Source organism: Aureobasidium melanogenum, assembly GCF_000721775.1.
Source record: "Aureobasidium melanogenum CBS 110374 unplaced genomic scaffold scaffold_2, whole genome shotgun sequence".
Taxonomy (NCBI): domain Eukaryota; kingdom Fungi; phylum Ascomycota; class Dothideomycetes; order Dothideales; family Saccotheciaceae; genus Aureobasidium; species Aureobasidium melanogenum.
The window spans coordinates 860640-885313 of NW_024470054.1; the positions used below are offsets into that span (position 1 = coordinate 860640).

Sequence of the window (24674 nt, forward strand, 5' to 3'; positions counted from 1 at the left end):
CAATGGCTTCGAAGGCAGCCACTGTTGAGCGTGTAACAACATTCAACAACATGTATGGTGGTGTGAGAAATGAATGTGCTCAAGAAAACGCAGGTTCAACATCCCGAATGTTTTCCCTCCATTATCAGACACACGGAATGACTAAAGTGTAACTATATATTTGTATCATGATCAGGATATTTGCAGCAACACCTGAGCAAATTTATGGAGAGACAAGAAGAAAAGATCATATATCTGACAGGGTGCTTCCGTCGACAAAAGAAGGAAAAGTGAGTCCCAGACTTGGTGCCCAAGAGTCTCGGGCCGGCTTCGGCAAACTTTCCTTGAACGTCAAAGCCTGCAGAGAAGAAAGAAATTTCTTACCAGAGATCTAGAACAGAAAAAAATTGTTATACCGAGCATTGCACCGGCAAAAGATGATCACGCCAGGGGTCGAACCTGGAATCTCTTGATTCGTAGTCAAGCGCCTTGCCATTGGGCCACGCAACCAGTGCTTGTTTGATGTAGGATGGTATAGTCAGAGGCAATATGTAGTCGTTGTGTCTAGGTGTATCATCCAATGCTCCAATGCGTATGACTTATGTACAATGTTGACAAGAAGGTGAGAACATGCCATGCATACTGACAAGCAGTTGCTCACCCTCGAACTCTGGGGCCATGTCCGCGTTCGCCCAATGCCTTTCCCTTGAGCTCATGGGGAGCAGGGATCTGTGGTTGAGGAAGGTCTTCTTCCTTATCACCGTTGGCAGCTTGTTTCTTTTCCTCCTCTTTACTCTGACCGGGCTTCCTGTTGTTTGCAAAGGATTGAACGCCGCTGCCAATGGCACGCATCTCGTCCGACTCTTGATCTTCTTGGCCAATGGGCTTAGCAACATGCTTCTCAGCAATTTCCAGCTCTTCCGTCTCGTTTTGAGACTTGCGTTCCTGGTGCCAGTCCTCGTATTCTTGCCACCACCAGGTGTGAGTCTCGCCATCACGACCAAGGTAGCCGGCAACACCGTCTTCGCTCACGCGCTTAGCCCAAGGCTTGTCGACGATATAATGTAAGCAAACAACCTCTTCGTCCCTCCAGATGTTCTCGTGCCAGTAGCGCATCGTCTTCAGAGCATTGAACTGCCAGCCCAAGCTCATCCATTTGTTCTTGAAGAACTCGGCCAGGAAGTCTTGATCGGGGAACTTGAACTCGCCCAGCAGAGGGGTTGTGTTGAAGAAGTCGATCATACGGTCCCAAAGCTGCTCTGAGGCGACAAACAAAAACATGCCGCTGTTGAGCAGGTGGTAGGTGCCTCGCGAGTCTGGTGTGATCGGAGTGGGTTGATCGAGAGCGCCTGGGTGTGATACAGCAGTGTAGGCACAGTTTTGTTTTGTCCAGTCTTCAGGAGCCCATGGATCTTTATCAAGGTTACAGACGCAAGCGTGGTTGGCAGCGATCCAGTCATCACCGGGTAGTTGCTTGTCAAAGATGTGGTCCATGTTCCTGCGCAGAATCATGTCGGCGTCGAGGTAGCATATCTTGTCATAGTTGTCAAGCTTGTACAGCTCGAATACGCGTAGCTTTGTCCAAGTGTCGGCAAAGCGCTCGGCGATGAGGTGTACATGGACGTTTTCCCGTGGCAGTAGGGCGTCGACACGGTGGAGGATAAGCTTACTATGGGGGGCTTCAAGCTCTAGGGCGCGGACGGAAGAGGCAGGTAGCGTGTCGGTGTAGAGAACAATGAGAGGATATGCGCTCTTGTATTTGGCCAAAGTATGAGCTAGGATCAGCACACCAGCAAGGTACGATGACCGCGTAATCAGAGTACAGTAGGCGTAGTTGTGACCAGCCATGATGGGAGATTGATCAGAGATAGCAATGCCCGAGAGATTCATCTACGAGCAGAAGAAACAAAGAGCGAAACATGTTTGACGGTTGTGGACAGATACGTGTAGCACAAAGTCAATGACGTGAGTGCTTGGACGCTTGGACTCTTCGCTGAGCCTCAAAAACAGTCGAGTGCATGTGGGGGCATATATATGGGGTTCAAGCATGTCAATTGATATTCTCTTCGATCTTTACTGAATGCTTCCCGAGTATCAACATTGTCTGTTTGAGAGTGAAGGCCACAAGATTGAGTGCCAATCAGCTCGGATCAGATCCCAATTGGGCTAACGCCTCGTGATTTCGCGTTGGAAGGACATCGCTGCCTGATCGGTCTGCTGGCTGCCCGGAGTATTGGCAGGGCAGCTGAAGCGGAGCACATTTCCCTTGCGTACACTCGATAGGTGTCTCCCAACTCCAATTTCAACTTCGCTCTCAATTCTCATTCAGCTTTCTTCAACCGTCTTCTCTTTGTTGCACACCGTGAAACACTTGCACCTGTCAAAGGACTTGCACAGTCCAGAACCCCAGGAACAGGCGAGATCTGCATTGTCCCGGATCTCGGATCTGACTCGCTCGTGAATTCCTTCGGCCGCTATCTCCGAAGCGCTTCTCCAAGATATCCCTTGGTGGCAAAGGAAGACTTTCTATCCAGTGAGTAAAGAAAGCTGGTCCTTTCTTGTCGCTGTTCTTTCATTCCGAGCATACCATTGCCTTGTCTCGGGGCTTTGCCTCTGTCTTTTCCTTTTCATCGTCTTTACCCTCTTCTTCCACTCGTCGCTCTAAACTTCCATCATGGCCCGTCAAACCCGTTCCTCTCTCCGTGGTCAACAATGTATGCGGACTCGCAGCCACTACCTTGTGTGAAAATACATCTGACTAACACATGATAGCCTTTGTATCTGACAACACCCCCTCCATGTCTACTACAAGAAGCACTTCCCTCTCCAAGAGATCCACAACAATTCCAGACTCGGACCAGGACAGCAGTGACCAAGATCAAGTTCCATCAATCGCCACCACTAGGACCAGAGCAAAGTCTGAAGTTCAAGTCGTCATTCCAGTCATGTCTTCCCGCGCAAAAGCAGCCCTTCGCTCCAATAGTCCATCATCACTGTCCTCAGCTGACAGCCATGACGCTCAACCTATCGATACCCCAGCAACCAGTGCTGGCGTTACGCCAGAACCGCTGGCACGTAGTCGTTTGGGAGGCAAGAGAAAGAGAGATACAGATGATGATGCTGCTCTTGCTAGACAATTGCAGGAGGAAGAATGGGCCGACATTACACAGCCATCCAAGAAGATCAAGGCCGAGTCTTCAAACATCAAAACTGAATCCACGACAAGATCCAGGAGGTCATATGTTACTGTGATCGACGACTCAGACGGTGAAGACATGAGTGACCTCTCGTCTGCTGTGTCGTTCAAGACTGAAGAGGAAGTCGAGGTATCCACCTTCAAGAAACCTAAGAGAAGGGCTCCGCGACAGGCAATCCCAGAGACAGACGACGAAGATGAGCTTCTGGAGTACAAATCACGCTTGTCCAAAGCACGTGCTGGCAAGAAGGCGGTTCTGCCCAAGCCGCGAACCACGGTCGTCGTTCCTGATAGTGACAGCGAGTTGTCGACCTTCTCGGAACTCGACGCCAACATGATGACTGAAGATGAATTCCGTTCTGAGGACGCTCTCTCAGGTGCTGCCGAGACTTCGGATGATGACGAGGATGATATACCGCTGGCCTTGACAAACATTCGCCGTAGAAGAGGTCAGGCAGAGTTCCAAGACCGCGATCTCGGCGCTGAAATCAAGAAGATGAGACTGTCCAGAAAAGACCGCGAGAGGCTGAAGTTGGAGAAGGCACATCCTCAGATCAAGACGATGTGGCAGGATCTTGAGGCTATTCCGATCATCAAGGGAGTCGCCGGCGTGCAGCCGCCCTCCATCAACCGCAAACTCAAGTCGTACCAGCTCGAAGGTGTCGACTGGATGATCAAACAAGAGCAGTCAAACTACAAGGGTGGCCTGCTTGGAGATGAGATGGGCATGGGAAAGACAATCCAGGCTGTCTCCCTCATTATGTCCGACTATCCCCAGAAACAGCCCACACTGGTCTTAGTCCCTCCAGTCGCTTTGATGCAATGGTCTTCGGAGATCGGCGAGTACACCGATGGAAAGCTCAAGGTCCTTGTATACCACGGTACCAACGCGAAGTCCAAGAACATGACGGTGAGTGACCTCAAGAAGTACGATGTTATCATGATCTCGTACAACAGTCTTGAATCACTCCATCGCAAGGAGGTCAAGGGATGGAGCCGTGGCGGAGACCTTGTCAAGGAGGCATCTCCTATTCACGCCCTGACCTACCACCGCTTAATTCTGGACGAGGCACACAGCATCAAGACCAGAACTACTCAAGTCGCCAAAGCCTGCTTCGCTCTGAAAGGCAAGTACAAGTGGTGTTTGTCGGGAACCCCTGTCCAGAACCGCATCGGCGAATTTTTTTCTCTGCTTCGCTTCTTGGAGGTCCGACCTTTCGCAGATTACTTCTGCAAGAAGTGTCCCTGCTCACTTCTGCACTGGTCTCTGGACTCTCAGCACATGTGTACAGAGTGCAAGCACACCGGTATGGAGCACGTCTCTGTCTTCAATCAGGAGTTGCTCAACCCGATTACCCAATCCGAGGATACCCAGGCTCGTTCGGAAGCCATGGACAAGCTGTTCCTTATTACATCTCGCATTATGCTTCGTCGCATGAAGCGTGACTATGTCAGCTCTATGGAGCTGCCACCGAAAGAGGTCATTGTTCACAATGAGTTTTTCGGAGATATCGAGCGTGACTTCTCCCAGAGCATCATGTCCAACACTGCTCGCCAGTTCGACACCTACGTCTCTCGTGGTGTCATGTTGAACAACTACGCCAACATCTTTGGTCTCATTATGCAGATGCGCCAGGTATCCAACCACCCAGACTTGATCCTCAAGAAAAAATCCGACGAAGGCATGAATGTTTTGATTTGCAACATTTGTGACGAGCCTGCTGAAGAGCCCATCCGATCCAAATGCAAGCATGACTTCTGCAGAAGCTGTGTGAAGAATTATGCTCAGTCTGTTGAGGAGGATGCTGGTGACGTCGACTGTCCTCGTTGCCACATTCCACTTTCGATTGACTTCGATATGCCCGAGCTTGAGCAGAACGAGGAGGCTGTCAAGAAGAACTCGATCATTAACCGCATCAAGATGGAGAACTGGACTTCATCGACCAAGATTGAGATGCTTGTCTATGACCTTTACAAGCTCCGCAGCAAGAAGCAGACGCTGAAGTCGATTGTCTTTTCGCAGTTTACTTCCATGTTGCAGCTCATCGAATGGCGTCTTCGTCGCGCTGGCTTCAGCACTGTTATGCTTGACGGCAGCATGACTCCTCAGCAGCGCCAAAAGTCGATCGAGCATTTCATGACAGACCCTGACGTCGAGGTGTTCCTTGTGTCTCTTAAGGCTGGAGGTGTCGCACTCAACCTCACTGAAGCTTCGCGTGTCTTCATTGTCGACCCTTGGTGGAACCCCGCCGCTGAGTGGCAAAGCGCAGACCGGTGCCACCGCATCGGCCAGAGACGTCCTTGTGTCATCACTCGACTGTGCATCGAAGATTCAGTCGAGTCACGTATTGTCATGTTGCAAGAGAAGAAGGCAAATATGATCAACGGCACAATCAACAACGACAGGGTGGCTATGGAGAAGCTCACACCTGAAGACATGCAGTTCTTGTTCCGCGGCAATTAGAGTGTCCTGGAGCAGACACTTTGCTTTTATTACTCTCACCACACGCCAAGCGGTTGCTTCTCATTTTCTTTTCCTTTCCTTCTTCTCATGCACTATACACGGTTTCGGGACGTTTTAGAAGATGGACCGAGAACGGCGGTGGTAAAGCGTCAGTTTCAGCATGGTTATACGGCATTACGATTTTCATTGCGTTTCATTTCTCGGTGGAGGACATTGCTCACTTGCTACTCTTCAATCGGTTTTCAGCATTTGTTAAATAGAGTAGGATTATACCCAAAAGCATTGCGGACGAGCGTTGAGTTTTATCGAGTAACTTTCAAAATTTCCTTTTGGTGAAGATGGTGAAGTCCAATCCTCAGGAAATAGTCGTCTAGGAGATAGTCAACCTGTCCACTCTCCTTTTGATAACATGCATTTATGCTATAGAACGAGATGTGTCCAGTTGACAGCACGATCTGATAAGCGATAACCGGAGATGTATTGTAGCAAAGAAGTGGAGCTCTCCCCAGCTGGGAGACGCTTCAAGTTTTGAGTTTGGCTGGAAATCGGGCGGGTGGACAGGCCGCGAACGGGCACGAACCACGACATGTTCGTGACAAGACATTGATCGAGGCTGAGCAAAATGTACAAGTGAAAGCAGCCAACCATCTCGCCTACTACGACGACTCTTGCGCGACCATGTCGACACCTTCATCGCGTCTCTCAGGCTCGGGAGTTAAGAGCTTCCTGCCATTGTCCGATGAATCCGCTCTCTCGACCCGAGGCCAGCACCTTCCACAGCTGATACGCGAACTCTCGACAACCAATGCTCCTGGCTCGGCAGGACGCCGTCGCCGCTCGTCGTTGGATGGCAACTTCGCTCCTGGCACCTCGTTCGAAGACGCAGCTGCCGTCAGTGATAATGAACCCCAAACTCCCCAGCAGGCTCGTCTCAGAGCACCTGCCGCCGACCAGAACCCCGATATCTCGCGTCGTCTCAGCTCTGGCGCCGCCGCCCTCATGACCCCCCAGATGCGCAGTATGCGCTTGATCGGCAACAGCAACCCCCGCTATCGCTGGGAGAAGTACTTCACTCCAGACGAAGAGCTCAAGAAGATGAAGAAGCCCATTCGTCAATACTACGAGAGAAACAACTTCCTCATCCAGCAGTATCTGTATATCGACAGATTGCTGGACTCGAGTCTGCCCCATGACTTGATCCAGGAATATCAGTACAACGTCCACAGCAGCTCAGGATCTGCCGCCGTTCCACCCACTATCAGTGAGGAGAATGGCGGTACGAGTGCTGACGCCTCTGCCAGAGCCTCTCCTGCCATTACTCCCCTCGAAGGCAATGGCAATGGCAATGGCACTCTCTCGGCAAATCAGAGTTACAGGCTGAAGAGAACCCCCAAGGCCTTGTATCGCGTTGCTGATGAAGAGACGCCTTTGATGGCTGACGACAGTAATTCCATATTCAACGCTGGAGTCCCTGCATGGGAGCCTGATGATGAGACCGACAGTCAGAGCCGTATCGTTACTGTAGCCATTTACTTGAACCTGGTCGCCAACACTGTACTCCTCGCCTTAAAGATTGTTGTCACTGTCCTCACCTCTTCCGTCTCCGTTCTGGCTTCCTTGGTCGATGCAGCCCTGGATTTCCTCTCGACCGCAATCGTATGGACTACCACTAGGCTCATCAGCCACAATGACATGTATGCCTATCCCGTCGGTCGCAGACGTCTAGAACCTATTGGTGTTCTGGTCTTCTCCGTCATCATGGTCACTTCTTTCGTCCAAGTCGCCATTGAAGGCTTGAACCACCTCACTTCCCAGGACCACACCATCGTCCAACTTACTTATGCCGCTATCGCCATCATGTCTGCAACCGTCATTATCAAATTCGGATGCTGGCTGTGGTGCAGATTAATCCCCAACAGCAGTGTCCAAGCTCTGGCTCAAGATGCAATGACCGATGTCGTCTTCAACATCTTCTCCATCATCTTCCCTCTCTTGGGCTACTACTTCAGCATCTGGTGGCTCGACCCTCTCGGCGGTATTCTCCTTTCCTTCTACGTCATCCTCGGCTGGTCATCCACCTCTCTCTCACACATCCGCAATCTTACCGGTGCAGCCGCTTCTGCAGACGAGCGTAACGTGCTTCTCTACCTGACCATGCGGTTTGCAAAGACCATCAAACAGATTCAAGGATTACAGGCCTACCATTCTGGCGATAAGCTGAATGTAGAGGTTGATATTGTGCTTGACGAGCACATGTCGTTGAGAGACAGTCACGACTTGGGCGAGTCTTTGCAGTACGTGTTGGAGTCTGTGCCTACGGTTGATCGTGCCTTTGTGCATCAAGACTATGCTAGTTGGAACTTGCCTTCACACATGACGCAGCAAGATTAGAGTGTTTTACTGGCGAAAAGAAGATGTATTTGTGTGTATTCTATTCAACTTGGAGTTCGAGAGGAGAAAGAGGAGGTTCATGTGTAGAAATACCCTAGGTTTTGCTGGTTCGTTTTCTTTTTGCTGTGTGCCTTGTGTTTCTTCGCTTGTTCATAGATGGAGTCAATTGACTTGTTCAAGACGGCTTGCGTCAACCTTTGTCAATTCTTTTTTGGTGCTTAGTCGTCTGTCCAAACCGAAGTTGTGTGCTATCTGCTGTGAAGACAGCCGGATCTTCGATCTTTGCTTCGAGAAAATGGGAAATGCATGCCTAATCCGGCAATGAAAAGACTAGCGGTCATCTGTTCATGGATATAAAAGCTCGTCCTCGCCCTTGATAATCTCTATGGTTTTGGTCCTTTCTTTGCTTTTAGTCATGAGAGCTGTCACAGTGCACTGGCAACTGATAAAAAAGTAGGCACAAATAATTCACGGGTGAAAAAAAAAAAGAAAAAAATGGTTTAAGATTTATGATGAGATGGGCCACAGATGGCTCAAATCCTCCCTCTTTTCCTCGACTAAGACATCCAACAACTCGCGAGTTATCCTGATACATTGGCCGAAAGCTTAAGCGGAGGCAACAGCCTGAGCAACCTCCTTTCTCTCAGCCTCAAGAACGCTCTCAAGGACATTGACGGCATCCTTTCCGACCTGGTTCAACTCGGCATTAACCTCGGAAAGACCAAGCTGCTCGTCAGTCCAGAGGGGCTCGTTGCCGGTAGTCTCCTGACCGACACCGAGGAAACCTCCCTGGGCAGCCCAGTCGGAGGTACGCTTGATACCGAGCTGGTTCCAGACCTTGTCGAGACTCTCAACCAGGTGGTCGCGGTACTCGCGAACGTGACCGGGGGTAGGAGTGATACGAAGACGCTCCTGGCCGACGGGGACGGTGGGGTAGTTGATGGCCTGGACGTAGATGCCGTGGTCCTCAAGGAGCAGGTCAGATGCCTTCTTAGCAACCTCGGCATCACCAACCAAAACAGGAATGATGTGACTGGGGTTAGGAATGACTGGGATATCCTTGGCAGCAAGAGCATCCTTTGCAGCACGAGTGTGCAGCTGCTGAAGGCGGCGGTCACCCTTGTATGCCATCTGGTACTCGATGGCAGCCTGGGCACCGGACATAGTGGCTGGGGGAAGCGAGGTGGTGAAGATGAAACCAGGAGCCAGAGAGCGGATAGTGTCAACGAGCTTGCTGGAACCAGCAATGTAGCCACCAACACAACCGTAAGCCTTTCCAAGGGTACCAGTGATGATGTCAACACGGTCCTGAATGGTGCCCTTAGGCTGGCCACCGTTCACGTAAGCGTCGTAGTCGAGGTGCTCAGCAACACCAGCACCGTTCGGGCCGTACATGCCGACAGCATGGACTTCATCGAGGAAAGTAATAGCACCGTACTTGTCGGCAAGGTCGCAAATCTGCTCGATAGGTCCAATGGAACCACACATGCTGTAAACACTCTCAAAAGCAATGATCTTGGGGGTCTCAGCAGGGAGCGAGGCCAGCTTCTGCTCGAGATCAACCATGTCGTTGTGCTTGAAAACCATCTTCTTGGCGCCCGAGTGACGGATACCCTGAATCATAGAAGCGTGGTTGCTGCTGTCAGACAAAATAACACAGTCAGGGAACTTTGAGCCCAGAGTGGCCAAAGTAGCATCGTTTGCAACGTAGCAAGAAGAGAAAACGAGAGCAGCCTCCTTTGCGTGAAGCTTGGCGATGGTTGCCTCAAGACCCATGGCGTGCTGGTTGTGACCAGAAATGTTGCGAGTACCACCGGCACCAGCACCATACATGTCAAGCGTCTCGTGCATCTTCTTCAAGACCTGAGGGTTTCTTCCCATGCCGAGGTAGTCGTTGGAGCACCAAACAGTGACCTTGTCCTCGGGAGTGTCCTTGTGGGCGCGAGGGAATTCCTTGGCCAGGCGGTTGATGTTGTTGAAGTAGCGGTACGACTTGTCCTTGTGCTTCTTGTCCAACTCGGTCTGGTAGAAAGCGTCGTAGTCAAAGCGATTGGTGCTCGGAGGGGCTGGAGGAGCGCCGTGCATCTCCTTGGAAGACTGCTTCTGTGCCTGTTGCTGCTGGTGAAGTGCAGGAGCATAGCGGACTAAGGGTGGGTCAGCAAGAGTCAATTGGAATCCTGTCGCAGTTTGTTCGTACCATCATCGCGTCTGAGAGGGCTGTTGTCTACAGCCTGGGCCTTCTCAGCACGGGTAGTGTGCAGGTAGGCACGAGGGGCACGGGTAGTGCGAGTGCTGTAGGCTCTGGAGCCACCAAAGGCGCCGGAGAGCAGGGTGTTGAGGCGAGTGCTCTGAACAGCCATTGCCTTGCCCATGACGGGGCATTGGCCGGCAGTGACCTGCAGGTTGGACATGTTGGCCTGGACAGCATTGGTGCTGGTGCTGAGCGAACGAAGCGTGGCGGGCGAGGTCTTGTGCAAGAATGGGCACATGCCGCGCGATTGACGGAGAAGAGCCTCCATGATGATAGTATTTCTTTTTTGGATAGTCCTTGTCTGGATGTTGCAGAGGCGAGGGGGTGGAGGTGTAAAGGAAAGAAAGAAGAGAGGACGTCGGAACGCGGATGCAGTTGTAGTGATGTGTAATTTTGATCAGATTCCCCCGACCATCGAAGCACTGAGAATGAACCAACCGAACCATTCCATTTCTCGATTCGATTCGAGACCCCGACGTCCGCCAGTCACGGCAAACGCCCTCGAAGGCCTTGCCGTTTCGTTTCGGCCATAAGACGAAATTCGCCACTTCTTATTGGTCCAATTTGGTCGCTTTCTCGGCGATCCCTCGCTGGTGACGCTCAAGACAAAGCAGACGTCCTGCCTCGGCGCTGATGAGAGTGCCCGTCAGCACAAGCATCTCCTATTTCGCACCGCATTCCGCCGTTTGCTCGAGCCGTACAAACCCCGATCCTCGCTTTCAATTCATCTATCATTCCCCGTCATCCATCTCTCATCGTATGATAATTAGCATCTTCTAAAGACTCCAGAAGTGCAAGGTGTCTTCGCTTCTCCCGCTCGGGGTACAAGTACATGGGCGTTTTTAGCCTTTTGATCAGCACATCTGTCTCATAAAACGAGCAGTGCACGCTGTGAGCATGTGCGGGTTACCTTTTACCCCTCGCGCCAAATTGGGGAAGCGTTCACATAACGCTCCAGACATGCATGTCTGGGATAAGCTTACCACAGCCTTGGTCCTTCGTCTGACTGTACCTGCTTTCTCTCCTTGTGGTTGTCCCTTGTAGTTACTGTTCTCCGGCAGTTGTGATTTGTCGCACAGTTTGCACTCGTACAGAAAGCATTAATGAACGCTGAACGGTTGTTGCCGCTGTCTACTTGTCCACGCAGCGAAGCTTGCAATAGGGACTTTGTACTTTGATGTCCTTCTCTGTTCGAAGCTCAAACCATCCACACTGGATCGACACGCCTCATCAAGCTACCACAAGCTGATGCCTCGGTATGTTTCTGCCCTTTGTTCTCTCCCCTCTAAATCTCCGCAAAGCCACGAGGAGAAAGGTGGAGAAGGAAATACGTCCGTTGATGATCACCCAAGAGACTATTGACATCCTCTCGCGGGCACAAAGGTCGACTTTGCTTGCATAAAGCTTTGCACTCGTTCAGACCACCGTAAGAGGGCATGAGAACTCCAATACACTTGATCTGAGGACCCAAATGTCTTTTCCGTTTAGTCATATAAGCTTAGGGCAATTGCTGACGACGATTCAGGTTCGTGTGTACCAAAGCCTTCTAGAGTAATCACGCAGATGTGTTCAAGACGGAAGGTGTTCAATAGAAGAAAAAGGTTCATACAACTCATTAATGCATGTTATCCATAGAGAATGTGCAAACGAAACCCAACCGCCCAATATGCATACTGCCAAAAGGCAACAAACTCCGAGCGCAATGCAGGTCTCCGTCCCATTCCCATCCTATCGGTTTTGTACCATTCCCATCTCATGTCCAAAGGCTCTCGCCAAAGACCATCGTCAATAAACTCCAGAAAAGGCAGAAAACATCCAGAGGGGAAAAAAAAACAGAAAAAGAACCAAAAGACTCAAAACAGAAAATACATCAAAAACACAAGATCCACACCTTAGAAACACTTTTTGTATCGTCTCATCAGGAAGGTTCTTCTTTCCACCATTTGTTCGTTTCGTATGCAAAGTTGTCGACCCGTCATGCTGCTAATACAGCCTCATAGTCGTGGGTATCATAGTTTGATGTTCATGATCAGTATCCTGCGCAATCTATACGTTGGGATTTGTAGAGGCTCCGGGCCTTGTCGTGTTGAGTTTAGAATCTCGAGGTGATGCTTCTGCTGATGCTAGGGCGCTGAGAGCGCTTGGCGGGGCTGCCCATGCTGCCGCTTCCGGGGTTGGTAGGCTGAAGCTGAGGCTGCTTGGATCCGATCTTGCCAAATTCTTGGAGAATGTCAACGCCCTGCTCGTCAAAGATATCATCCTGAATGCCCAGTCCGAAAAGCTCGTGTCCATTGTGTTGAGGGAAGTAGTTGTCAAGAGACAAGTCCAACCAGTCAGGAGCGTTGACAGTGCTCTCAGATACGCCGGTAGAAGGAGGAGCCATGGTAACACGCTTCAGAGGGGAGCCGAGCATGACAGGAGAGCGCAGTTGAGCGGGATGTGTGGCCTTCAAAGGAGTAAATTGGAAGTTGAAGGGGCTATCGAGGCCCATGGCGTTGCCCTTGCCAGAGGTGATGTCGGCCAGGACACTAGTGGAAGTGACAGCACGTTCGATGCGAGGACGCTTCTTTCCGGGGCTTCCACGAGCGCTGAGGTCTTCAAGGGCAGCGTTCTCGTCAAAGACATCGTTGGTATCGTTCGATGCGCGCCAGGGAGTAAGGTCCTTAGCGGGAGTGAACTCGTCAAGGTTGAAAGCAGGGGAGAAGGGGACCAGAGGAGTCCAGCTCTTTGCAGGGGATTCGCCGAGGAAAGCCTTGATGTTGTTGCGATGGTTGCGCAGACTGGTGTTGGGAGAGCAGGATTGCGGAGGCTTGGCTGGACGCTTGAAGACAACAGCAGGAGTCAGGGGAGCGACAGCGGCAGCAGAAGAGGTAGGGCGCTGAGGAGAGGTGTATTCAAAGTGCACAGAAGGCTTGCGCTTGTGAGGAGCGGTCTTTTGCTTTGTAGGGCTGTCGTATGATGAGCTGCGAATGCGTGCAATCTCCTCCTCTGCACGGCCACGCTTGATACGGCGGTGGTCCGGGTCGGCGTCGGAAGTGAGGGCGACGTGTGAGATAGTAGGGTTTCTGACGGCCGATGACTCGATCGAGGAGTAATAGCCACTGTCCTGGGGGGCATTGAACTTGCGCTTGCGAGCACCGCCAGAGTGTGTCTCGGTAGGGAAACGTAGACGCGAGGGGCGAGGAGGAGTGTCTTGCATGGGAGGAGGAGACGAGCCGAAAGCGGGAGGAGGAGAAGAACGCATTGAAGTGCGTGCGGCGGGAGGAGGCATGGCAAGTTCGTCTTCTTGGAGGGCGGGATCGCTGGCAGGAATTGTGCCGTCTGACGAGAAGTGGTCCTGAGGGAAGGAGGCAGAGTCTACGGCCTTGGTATCGGTCTTCTTGACAGGGTTAGGGCCAAGGGCAAAGCGGCCAATTGCAGGGGTAGTGACAGGGCGAGGAGCATTGCTGGGAAGAGTCTGCAGAGGCATCATCTCAGAAGGAATTTGCACCTTCTTCAAAGGACGATCCTTGCAGAACTGACGCTCCATGCCAGGCTCAATTGCCCAGTAGTTACCCTTGCCAGGATCATCCTTGGGACGCTCCTGCTTGATGAAAGCCTTGTTCAAGCTCAGATTGTGACGAATGCTGTTTTGCCAACCTGTCTCAGATGCACGGTAGTACTTGAAGTTGTCAGAGATCCACTTGTAGATCTGGGCGAGTGTGAGGCGGCGATTGGGTGCGCGCAAAATGGCCATGCCGATGAGGGTCGCATAGCTGAAGGTAGGCTTGTTACCGTCGTCGTGTACTGACGGCATCTCTTCGGGCTCAGGAAGGACAAAATCATATTGCTCTGCTGGCTTGACAGGCTTTTTGCCAGTCTTGTCGGCCAGTACCCGCTTAGCAGGGACGGCTTTTTGTGCGGCGTAGAGGTGGTGGTCGTAGGGGAACATGTTTTCCTTATTCATGTTCATGGCGGAAAAGAAGCCGCACTTGGCGGGTGAGTCTGACGGGAAGGTTGAATGTAGCGGAGAGGGGACGGCGATGTTGTGGAGCGAGCGTCTGCCGAGAGGAGCGTCGGGCGAGCTCGAGTGGTTTCTCGGTAGACCGGTGGTGGCCGAGTTGTGCGTGGGACTGAGCACGAAGCCCGATTGTCTGAAAGGTTGCTGGCCAAGGGCGCTTAAAAGAGCTGCCTCGACCGAATCTTGTGGGAGATCGTGGAAGTTCGTGGACGGTAGGACCGGCACGGGGTCGTGGTATATGTTGAGTGTGTGATAATTCGTCCGACGCGTCGACGCCATGGACCAGGTGTGCAGGTCAGAAATTGGGTGGAGAGGACTGCCGACGAGGGGGACGGAGACGGAGCTGAGCTTTGCTGCGTGTGTTTCGAGTTCAGACAAGCCAGAAGATGGAGATGGTGGTCGGGCTTGGCGTGCTTTGTGCTAGGTGATCGGTCTTGTGCTGCGCTTCGAGTTGAACAGGCCGCTTCGGTCTTGGGGCACAGCCTTTTTTTAATCTTTCTGCAAGCCTTTCTGCAGGAAAAGGAGCTTGGTTAGCACGAAGACCGCCAGCAGGCCCTTACAGGCTTGCAACTAAGATTGCACCCGTTAAGGGCAGAAGGGGTGCCTCACGCTTGGGCGTTAAACAAAACCGTCCTGCCTTGCTCCAATCACGAGCTCGGGCCAGCGATCAGGACAAGATCTGAGAGTCGGACAGCGATCGCCCACGCCAATTGTCAATCCGCGTCACGCCAGAAGTGCAAGCGGTGAACAATGGAACTGACCGCGCTGGTGGTACAACTGTGCGAGGTAGCAAAGAAGAAACCTGCAGACTGCAGCTGGGGAGAGGGTCTTTTGTTTATGCTTATGCTCGACTTTGTTGACACGCCAAGTTTGGTTCTGCCGCTCTCACCTGCAGCTTTCAGCGCATCCTTCCCTGCTCTCCTCTGCCTATCTCTTCACAACTTCAGCCGTCTCGTCTCCTCTTTTGCACAATCTGCACGACATGCAATCCGACTCGTCAAACCGGCGGGGCATGTCAAGTCTCGCTCCTCCCGAGGCGTAGCCATTGATGTCATTCTTTGGAATGCCTTGCATGTGCCCTCAACGCTAACCGCTCGTCTGCTGCCTCTTGTCGGAGCTCGTCCGTCTTGTTCCTATCGATTGGCTCACAGACTGGCAAGATTGCGGCAGCACAGGCCAGACACTTTAATTATGCATTGCCCGTGAACAATTCCCTAACCGCGTCCTTACTCCGCCTTGCTTGCGCGAGCCTCGTGAACCGGCATCGAGATCACACTTCACCCTTCCCGTTCCATGTGCGAGCATCGGCGCGATGCCAACATCCAAAACCTGCTCCCTTGTTCCATCTTTTCCACTACTCAACCCTACCATTTCGTCTACCGAGAGCGTAGCGAACAGGGTTTTTATCTGAGATACTGGGTTGGATCAGGGGGGAAGGTTAAAGCGCCGGAGCCGAATGCTACCTCTGGTGAACTCGAGTTTGGCGTACATTCCGCGAGGACGACTATCGACCGCTACAACATTTCTTCCCACACCAAGCCGGCCTCGACCTTCCACCAAAGCCAAAGATATGTAGTTAAGGAGGTCGGCTGGTCAAATCCCACAGGGTAAAAAGACCATTTTTCCTTCGTCGGCAACGCGCGCGCTTGACAGCCTCATCCCCTACGTTTCGCCGTTTTATCCCAACTTCCTCGACCCTGACCCAGACCACGTTTGACCATCATTCCCTTCTCTCGCCACTTGGTCATCTCGGGCAAAGGCGTTGTATTCCTCGGCCAGCATGACCTCTTCATCCTTAAAAAATGTGCTCAACGGATTGTTCATGCTTACCGTAATTCTTGGTCCTTTACCGCCTACGTAGTAGCCGCTTGAATGCTTGATTCGTGCCAGGTCCGCGCTGAAACTACCGGCGTTAGGCATCCATAACCTCTCAAACTTGGGGAAGTCGATGATCCGTGATTCTTGACGTGTCGGGTATCCTTCGAGAAGGAAAAAGCAAAAAATTCTATCGGTATGGCTTCAACCTTCGTCGATTTCCATGTCCCCATCTGCGACTTCTGCAATTTCATCGCCTGGTGTCAGTTGCTGTTGTGACGTCGAGTCCTCCCCTGCAGGCTGCGGTGTCTGCTGGTCTCTGCTATCCTCGGCGCGAGGAAAGCTTAGATGTTTCCAATCTTCGATCTGTACAAGACTATCAATAGATGTGTAGTAGTGCATTTGATGGATCACTCACCTCCTCTATGATGCATCGCAGCCGATCACGAATACTTTCGACGGCGAAACTGCCCAAGAGAAGACGCAATGGTGGAAATGAACAATGACCTAATTGCCAGGTAAGTTCGGCGCTCTTGACAGCACTTGTGGGCTGCTGATTGCTAAGCCATTGAACCACGCGCTTAGCATGCGCGGCAGGAGCATTCTGGCTCTCGTAAGGCTGAGACGGCGACTTGACCAGGAAATGGCCATAGGTTGGAAGGCGGCTCTTGTCAGCTGAATCCGAACCCTTGTCGTCCAGTCCCGTGGGCTCGTCGAGACGGAGATGACCTGGGGCAACGAGGGTGGCCTTGATATTGAAAGCATCGACCTCATAGAGCAGGCTCTCAATCAAACCTTCGACGGCATATTTGGTTGCGCAATAGGGACCGAGGCCCGGGACACCGAGTGCACCGGAAGTCGAAGAAAAAATGAGATATCGGCCTGCATTGCGTTTGCGAAAGTAGGGAAGTGATTGCTGGACAATGTTGAGACAGCCAAAGAAGTTTGTTTCGAACTGGGCACGAAGATCGGAAACGTCCTGGTCTTCACAAGCTCCAATGACACCATATCCAGTACAGCTGTGTCGAAATTAATGATGAGATCGAGGGCATCAGAGAAAGATTCGAGAAGCAGTACTGACTTGACAATGACGTCCACAGCGCCAAAATGGCGGATTGTGTTCTCCATGACAGATGAGACAGTTTTAGAGATCCTCACGTCGCACAAGAGGCCGAGACAAGAGTCGTGCCAGCCTTGCATCTGCTCAAGCGTATGCTCACCAATGCGGCCGACAGCAGTGACCTTGTCGCCATGAGAAAGACACGTCTTGACAATTGAGCGGCCCATGTGGCCAGTAGCACCAAAGATCTGTAACGCCTCATCAGCATACAGCATTCAAGCAAGGCAGTGTCAAACAGACGATCCATGTTTTTTGAGTGGGAGGGTTCTCTTCTCCGGGAGGATCACATGTCGAAGGTAAGGTTAGACCAGAGGTCGCAGTTGACGGAGAGGGGTAGTCTCTAGAAGTAGGCATACGATGCGGAGTTTGATATATAGGAAAGAGTGATGGAAGCCTAAATATCAAACAACAATCTATGGTGCTATATCATAAGGTAGGACGAACCATTTGTCAGACCCCGCGTAAACTGCCCGCTGTCGGGGTTTCTTGGCTTCCATCTTATCGACAAGACCAAAAGTGCGTCATGCACTATATCTTTCTCGCGACTTGAGAATTGAACATGCTTTCCTGAGTCATTGAGTAAAAGGGAGGAAGCTGGTGGAACATGTCAAAGGCAAAACAAGCGGCATACGGTATGCCTCTTCAATCGCGTCTTAGACAACGTCACTGACTCTGGTATAGCCGCGACGCCTGCTGCTCAGTCTGGGAGCAGTGCATCCTTCGCCCAAGGCTTCGTGCTAGGCCAATTGACACTGGCTCTGATCCTGATATTCCTGATCAAATTCTTCATCTTCGGTGAGCCTCCGTCAGCCGACAGTCGTGCAGCAACACGAGCAGCCCTCCGCCGACAACGAACCCTCTCGCACGCTTCGTCTTTGCGCCGTCGCTCCTTCTCCGACCTCCGTCTACGAAAACGCAGTTCTGCTGCTGTGCTCGCTCCACGAAACATCTCTGGCGGCGCGGTCCTCACTACAGACAAGATCTTGGAAAAGACCTACTACAATGTCGATGGACACCAGCCCGAGAGCTTGGACTGGTTCAATGTCTTGATCGCCCAAACAATTTCTCAGCTGCGTGCAGATGCCCTAGAAGGTGATGCCGTGCTAACCTCCCTTACGAACGCCCTCAATGGCGGACACCGACCACAGTTCATCGATGAGATCAAGGTGACCGAGATCTCGCTGGGAGAAGAGTTTCCTATATTCAGCAATTGTAGGGTCATTCCCGTTGATGAGAACGGCCAACCTGTCAAGCAGATGCCTGCCAAAAAGGGCACAAATAGAGGGGGCTTGGGCGAGAGCAGATTGCAAGCACGCATGGACGTCGATCTGTCAGACGTCGTCACCTTGGGCATCGAGACAAAACTCGTCCTGAACTATCCCAAGCCCTTCTCCGCCGTGTTGCCCGTCGCTCTAGCCGTCTCGGTCGTCCGCTTTTCTGGCACTCTTTCGCTCTCCTTTACACCCTCCCAACAACCAGACGCACCCACCACTGAATCCGAGTCTTCCTCAGCGAACCCATCATCCTCACCTACCACACTAACCTTCACCTTCCTGGACGACTACCGCTTGGACCTCTCTGTCCACTCTTTAATTGGCTCACGCGCCCGTCTGCAAGACGTACCCAAGATCGCTCAACTGGTCGAGCAGCGTATTCACGCTTGGTTCGATGAACGCTGTGTAGAACCTCGTTTCCAGCAAATTGTTCTACCTTCTCTCTGGCCGCGCAAGAAGAACGTTCGTGGAGGCACCGATGATCTTCCTGAGGATGCCGTAGTGTCAGATGCAGAAATGGATGCCGTGGCTTCGTCATCCAAATCGCGCAATCGCGAGCGCAGCAGAGATCCTTCTACTAACAAACGCGACATTCGAACTGACCGATCACCTGCTGCTGCCGCAAGACCCAAGCCCTCGAGGCAGGCTTCACGGCAGACCAAGCCAGAGGAATTGATGACCGAGGAGGAAAGGTTAGCGGCTGCTGGTGAAGAGCTCAGGGCTGCCGAGCAGAGAGAGTGGTCTAGAGAGCGTAGGAGCAGGGAAAGACATAACAAGAACAACGAGGAGACGGTCCGACGAAGGCCGCGACAGAGTCAGCTAGCCAAAGAATTGGACGTGCCGTCATAGGATGACTAGTACTGATGGCTTCCATCTCACGAGACAGTCGTCGATATACGAATGTGCGAGTAGTATAAAATAAGAAAGTATAACGCTTTGACGAATGCTCCGCTTGTCCCATCTTTTTCTGATCGGTATATCATTTCAATCGAATATATATTTTGTATTTGTGCAAAGTAGCTCACGCAGTCTCGTTGATCTGGCTTCGAACAAGCTGCAAAGCCGACCGCGAAATTCTATATCCGATTTGAACTCCCATAGATACCGAAAATCATGTATCTCAAGACTTTGTCCGATTCTTGACCATCATCGATACCATATTAGGCACCGTCTAGAATCACAGATCTGTCGTAGCTGCAAATATCCCATGATCATCTTGAAAAACCATCGTCGAGGGTACAACCCTGTCCGAGCCATCACTCACACCTCCAACTCTCATGCACCCACCTTCATCCCTCTAGCACGTCACACCTTTACACGCCACTCTACGCCATCAAGGATCCACCAACGGATACAAACGACCAGCTGAAACTCTAGAGACCACGACATCATGCGCAAGAGAAAAAAAAAACGATCGTGATCCCGACAAACGAACAACAGCTAAACGTGTTGCCCGGTGGGAAATGAGATTGGCATAACGGGACGTGCATATCCTCATCATCCCACCACCAGCACTGCCCACCTGAGAAGGTCACTCATAGACGACGATGTTATAAATATCCTTTTTTTGCCTTCACCGGTTGCTGCTCTAATCACTGGTCAAATCGTTTTTTTCAGCTGCTAGACGTTTCTTTGATGATTACATCGATCTCGATATGGAGGAGTTCGGATATGATAGCATGGGTATAAGTGGATCTTGGGATTACAACGTGAAGCGGAAGGTTGACTCCGCTTTTGGGCTGTCAGAAGGCAAGTGGATATGAATCATGTGAAGGGTTGCGTGTCGCATGATGAAAGAGGCGGTGGAAAGGTTGAAGAATGCACATCTTGAGCGTTGACGGCTGAAGATCAATCTATCGTCGACAGGGTCATGTGTATGCTTGCTGCCTGATGGTAGTTTCGTGCTTGATGCTCATATGACGATGCATGATTTGACTGGGTCGGCTGACATGTCTCCTTTGCTTCGTACGGTCGTAATCAGCGTAGCTCTGCTGTATGTACATTATTGACCTTCGGGTATATGCTATGTTCTCAAGGTAAGATGTAGCCTCCATCAATGACAGTGTCACTACCGGTTTGGTAGCTGCTAGCGTCACTGGCAAGGTATAGGTAGAGAGCCTTAATCTCGCGAACATCACCCTGATAGAACATGTCAGTCAATTTCTCGCTCCAACAATCTGGAAGATACACACCTGTCTGCCCATTGGAGTCATGCGATATGCCTCGTTGATGACACTTTCTCCAGCACCCATCTTGGTATTGAAGAAGCCAGGTGAGACGATATTTACGCGAGCAAACTCGCGCCACTCTCTAGCTAGCGATTTGCCCAGGTGAGTGATGGCTGCCTTTGTGGAATTGTAGACCTAGAACATGTGTCAGAGAGGTAGAGCATGACACTGTACAGGCCCTGTAGACTCACGGGCTGGTCAACAGGAACGTTGACGATATGTGCTGAGATACTCGATGTGATGATCAGGTTGCCTTTGCCCTGCTTCTTGAACTGTTCGCCAGCATATTTGGCACAGTAGAAGACACCATCGACTACCACTGCGTCAGCATTGTTCGACTGCGCCGGATAACTTCCACTTACCGTTGACAGCAAACTGCTTCTTGTACTCTTCGACACTGGTCTCCAAGATGGGCTTCGAGATGGCCATACCAGCATTTGCAACCATGACATCCAGTCTTCCAAAGTCTTCAACGACCTTGGCAACCAACTCTTTCACCTTGTCCGGGTCTGAGATCTCAATCTGATATGCCTTAAATTTGTTTCCATGCTTCTTTGCTAGCTCTTCGGCTTTTGCGATGGCCTTGTCGTTGGATCGGTACCAGAGTGCTACATTGGCGCCTGCTTCGGCCATTGCATCTACGACGGCGCCGCCAATACCTTCAGCGGCACCTGTGACGACGACAACGCGGTCTTTGAGGTTGAACTGCTCGAGGACATTGTCTGGACCTGAGGGGACGGGCTTGGGCTGGCGAGGAGCCTGAGCTTCTTCGAGGGTCATTGACATCTTGCGTGGTAGTCGATTTGTGTTTGATTTGGTGTCTGCTGCTTGTTGAGATGATGTCAAGTGTTGGGAAGGCTGAGAGTGCTACGAGAGCTGCAAAAGAGATGAAGCAGAAGCATGACGATACAGATAGCAGAGGGAGATAGTCGACCTTGGTATTCAGCCTAATTTGTGTATTGACATGAACCTTAGGAAGCTTCGATGGATTGATGGTGGGGTTGCTCAGGGCTGGCGGGGCAATCGCGATTCAGTTCGGGAGAAAGCAATCCGAGTAGACTTCAAAAGCCATTCTCTTCCACTTTCAACCATATTTTTCTGCGAAGGACGTACGATCAACGTCATGACAGCAGAAAGATGAAGAGCAGGAGTAAAAACGGTCAACAAATACACTAAGAACTGGAAGCAGGAGAGAGGAAAGCAGTAGTACCAGCAGCAATGCCAGCGAAAGCAGCGGCGGCAGTTTCCAGAGCATGCATACGCTTCTCTTGTTCATCGTTACGTATCTGTAGCTCAAAATTGCGCGTCTGTAGACCCGCAAACTGCATACGCTCATATCAAGCCTCTGGTAGAGGACAGTGACGCTCTCTCCATAGTGCGGCACAGTCATGACAATAGACAAGCTTGTAAGGCACCGTGTAGAATCTATCAAGGTTGATAGCAGAGCTCCTAGCATATCGTCTTGATGGCAAAGCTCTTGATCGGGTTCAAATAATCGAACCCAATTATCGGTTGAGCGAGTGTCCAGAGGCTCATTCTTCGAGCATATATACTACATCCAGCTACGGACAATCTTCCTGTCTTCACACAGTATATGACTGCAGTAAGTTCGTCACTTTTCACAAGTATGTTGCAGTGGCAATGAATAGTAAGAAGGTCGTTATCATTAAACTTTATATAGGAATATTCGTAAGACGGAGAGGTAATGTCGTAACTCCGTTTTTTTGTCATGAGTATGCTTCCACCACTAGGGCTCAACGATGTTGGTTCCGATCAACTTGACATCGGCACAGATGGAGGAAGTGCTGGAAGCGTTGTTGGTCTTCCACAACAGCTGGTATTCAGGACCGAGTGAGAAGTATGGGGCAGTGCCGTTGACGTGGCACAGAGCAAAGCAGCCGTCGAAAGATTCAGGAGCTGTGGAGTTTGAGCCAGACCAGGCAAGAGTCGAGTTATTGAAGTAGAAGCCAGTGGTAGGTACACCAGATACACCCAGGGAGATGTAGTCATAGCCAGAAGGAGCATTGGAGTAGACGGGTTGTTGTTCAAAGAGGCTGAGGTTGAAAGCGTAGCCAGGAGCTCCATTGACTGTGATGGGCTGCTGGAGAACCGAGTTCGAGAGGACTAAGTATTGTCGTTAATATCTGTGTACAATCTCGAAAGGGCCTTGGTCAGACTTACCCCATCCAATGGCCGTGCTGCTGTTCTTGGTTCCTATGACAGTAGATTGACCAGCACCAGTATGGAAGGAGGTCAGAGTTAGGTCGTTGAATGCCGAGGTACCATTGACGACTTCAGTGTGAAGGGCGAAGGGCTTGCTGCTGTCGAAAACAGCGGCCTCCTCGCGCTGGTTGAGAGGGAGGGCTGCCACAAGGGGCAGAACAATGGCGGCGGCCAAAGTCTTGATTGAGGTATACATTGTGATAAGGTTGATGATTGTAATGTGTTTGATGGAACGTGATTGATGAGATGAAACTGATGTCTTCGTAAAGTTGCTTGTGCGGAGTATGAAAAGCTGTATTTCTGGACGGAAGGATCAAGCAGAGTTATATGTCTTGAACTGCAGGCAGTCGGTGAAGGAAGGCACGGTCGACCAGGGGAACGTCACCGTACCTGCCAAGGCCGCTGTTCCAGGCTTTGCCAGCCACATACATGCACATTCATGCAGATGCGACCCACTCCCTAGCCCCAAAGTGGAGATAGTCCAACTCTAGCATGTATAGCGCTGCCTATAAGCTTCTCGTACCCTGGTCTGCCCAGCGTGTTGAGAACGTCGTCGACGCCGGAAATAGCTTCGTACGATCGAAATTTGCCTGGACGCTCCGCAAACCTTACGCGAATCTCAGAGTTCTCAACTGGAAACACGGCCGTCTTCCATTCAAATCCCAGCAACAACGCACGACTTGACCTGGTTACTAGCCCCGGTGGGTCAGTCTCTACAATGATTCTTGGCAAGAAAGCAGATGACTTCTTTGTCGCTGTCAAGCAACATCTGGACGGTATCAAACCTGGCCGACTGGATAGCAGCCTCGACGCCTTCCAACAAGCCGCTACAACTCTCGTCGACTTGTCTGGAGACCTCAAAGGACAGGACCTTGCTCATCTGATCTACAATGCCAAGGCCACTCTCCTTTTCACTCAGATCTACATTGTGCTAGCCATCGTGGTTGGGGCTTTGCTGATCAGGAGGTTGGGACGATTCATCCACCATGTTCGCAAGAGCATGAAGAACCTCAGCGACGTGACTGAGATCACGAAGAATATTCATTACCAGACTCAATTCGCTGGTGCGGTTCATCGCTTCATTGAATATCAGCATGTGTTACATGAGAAAGAATATTCGGTGGACCCACAGGATGCTGTCTACTTTGTCTATCATCCTGGAAACGACTGGCATGCCTCGTTCCATACTGAGAATGTCGTGACCAAGGGCTTTGGTGGCGTGTATGACGACTTCCCAGCACTCATCGAGCATCTACGCACTCTTCGCCAGAACCCCGAGTTCAGTGCCGTCATCTACGTTTTGCTTCCTTCCGCCCATCGATATGAGTTCACTATTGATCTCCGCTCTGATACAGCTCTTTTGCCTCTCAAGATTCGAGGTCAGAGAGACTATAGCGGCAAAGCACTATGTCGCGGTCACATTAGAGGCAAGCCACCTGGAGTCGAGCTGAAAGATGTTGATTCCGCGCCAAAGAAACCGAGACCGTACTGGCCGATCATTTGGCCCTTGTTTGGCTTCGTGGTGATGCTCATGGTGTCAATCGCTACCTCAGAGTACTTAGAGCAATAGTTGGGGTGATTTTACAGTTGGAGCAGCTGTGTCTTTGGCCGTAGGTGTTGCTGAAATTGCTGGTGTGGTTCATTGGTCCATGGTCAGACAGAGGCTGGCAAACAATCATGCTAACTGTGCTTGATTGTCTGACTTAGATGTTCCTGAACAAAAGACATTGGGT

At 51.3% G+C, this 24674-nt stretch overlaps 10 protein-coding genes across 10 annotated transcripts; 4 read left to right on the forward strand and 6 right to left on the reverse strand.

Annotated features, from left to right (window-relative positions):
- Positions 1–636: 636 nt before the first annotated feature.
- M437DRAFT_39469 (nucleotide-diphospho-sugar transferase) lies at positions 637–1827 on the reverse strand (the record flags this gene model as incomplete). The annotated part of the gene is made up of 1 exon (XM_041020017.1): positions 637–1827. The coding sequence occupies one exon, from the start codon at positions 1825–1827 to the stop codon at positions 637–639; it is 1191 nt and encodes a 396-aa protein (XP_040883556.1).
- Positions 1828–2777: 950 nt separating this feature from the next.
- M437DRAFT_38649 (uncharacterized protein) lies at positions 2778–5639 on the forward strand (the record flags this gene model as incomplete). The annotated part of the gene is made up of 2 exons (XM_041019872.1): positions 2778–3275; positions 3387–5639. The coding sequence occupies 2 exons, from the start codon at positions 2778–2780 to the stop codon at positions 5637–5639; spliced, it is 2751 nt and encodes a 916-aa protein (XP_040883557.1).
- Positions 5640–6317: 678 nt separating this feature from the next.
- M437DRAFT_39662 (uncharacterized protein) lies at positions 6318–8030 on the forward strand (the record flags this gene model as incomplete). Its single annotated transcript, XM_041020052.1, has 2 exons — positions 6318–6481; positions 6536–8030. 2 exons carry the CDS (start codon positions 6318–6320, stop codon positions 8028–8030), a joined length of 1659 nt encoding a protein of 552 aa, XP_040883558.1.
- Positions 8031–8636: 606 nt separating this feature from the next.
- Positions 8637–10549, reverse strand: M437DRAFT_38801 (5-aminolevulinate synthase-like protein; the record flags this gene model as incomplete). Its single annotated transcript, XM_041019899.1, has 2 exons — positions 8637–10139; positions 10259–10549. The coding sequence occupies 2 exons, from the start codon at positions 10547–10549 to the stop codon at positions 8637–8639; spliced, it is 1794 nt and encodes a 597-aa protein (XP_040883559.1).
- A 1824-nt stretch (positions 10550–12373) lies between these two features.
- M437DRAFT_81025 (uncharacterized protein) lies at positions 12374–14560 on the reverse strand (the record flags this gene model as incomplete). Its single annotated transcript, XM_041027472.1, has 1 exon — positions 12374–14560. One exon carries the CDS (start codon positions 14558–14560, stop codon positions 12374–12376), a length of 2187 nt encoding a protein of 728 aa, XP_040883560.1.
- A 1740-nt stretch (positions 14561–16300) lies between these two features.
- M437DRAFT_39004 (NAD(P)-binding protein) lies at positions 16301–17570 on the reverse strand (the record flags this gene model as incomplete). Its single annotated transcript, XM_041019932.1, has 4 exons — positions 16301–16462; positions 16515–17115; positions 17178–17404; positions 17457–17570. 4 exons carry the CDS (start codon positions 17568–17570, stop codon positions 16301–16303), a joined length of 1104 nt encoding a protein of 367 aa, XP_040883561.1.
- Positions 17571–17923: 353 nt separating this feature from the next.
- On the forward strand, positions 17924–19339 carry M437DRAFT_39053 (uncharacterized protein; the record flags this gene model as incomplete). Its single annotated transcript, XM_041019942.1, has 1 exon — positions 17924–19339. A coding segment is annotated over one exon (1416 nt), but the record flags the coding sequence as incomplete, so codon positions are not given.
- Positions 19340–20521: 1182 nt separating this feature from the next.
- M437DRAFT_72104 (NAD(P)-binding protein) lies at positions 20522–21504 on the reverse strand (the record flags this gene model as incomplete). The annotated part of the gene is made up of 4 exons (XM_041025794.1): positions 20522–20629; positions 20683–20853; positions 20910–21031; positions 21081–21504. 4 exons carry the CDS (start codon positions 21502–21504, stop codon positions 20522–20524), a joined length of 825 nt encoding a protein of 274 aa, XP_040883563.1.
- A 961-nt stretch (positions 21505–22465) lies between these two features.
- On the reverse strand, positions 22466–23137 carry M437DRAFT_81029 (uncharacterized protein; the record flags this gene model as incomplete). Its single annotated transcript, XM_041027473.1, has 2 exons — positions 22466–22842; positions 22900–23137. 2 exons carry the CDS (start codon positions 23135–23137, stop codon positions 22466–22468), a joined length of 615 nt encoding a protein of 204 aa, XP_040883564.1.
- A 522-nt stretch (positions 23138–23659) lies between these two features.
- On the forward strand, positions 23660–24511 carry M437DRAFT_39195 (uncharacterized protein; the record flags this gene model as incomplete). Its single annotated transcript, XM_041019961.1, has 1 exon — positions 23660–24511. One exon carries the CDS (start codon positions 23660–23662, stop codon positions 24509–24511), a length of 852 nt encoding a protein of 283 aa, XP_040883565.1.
- Positions 24512–24674: the final 163 nt, after the last annotated feature.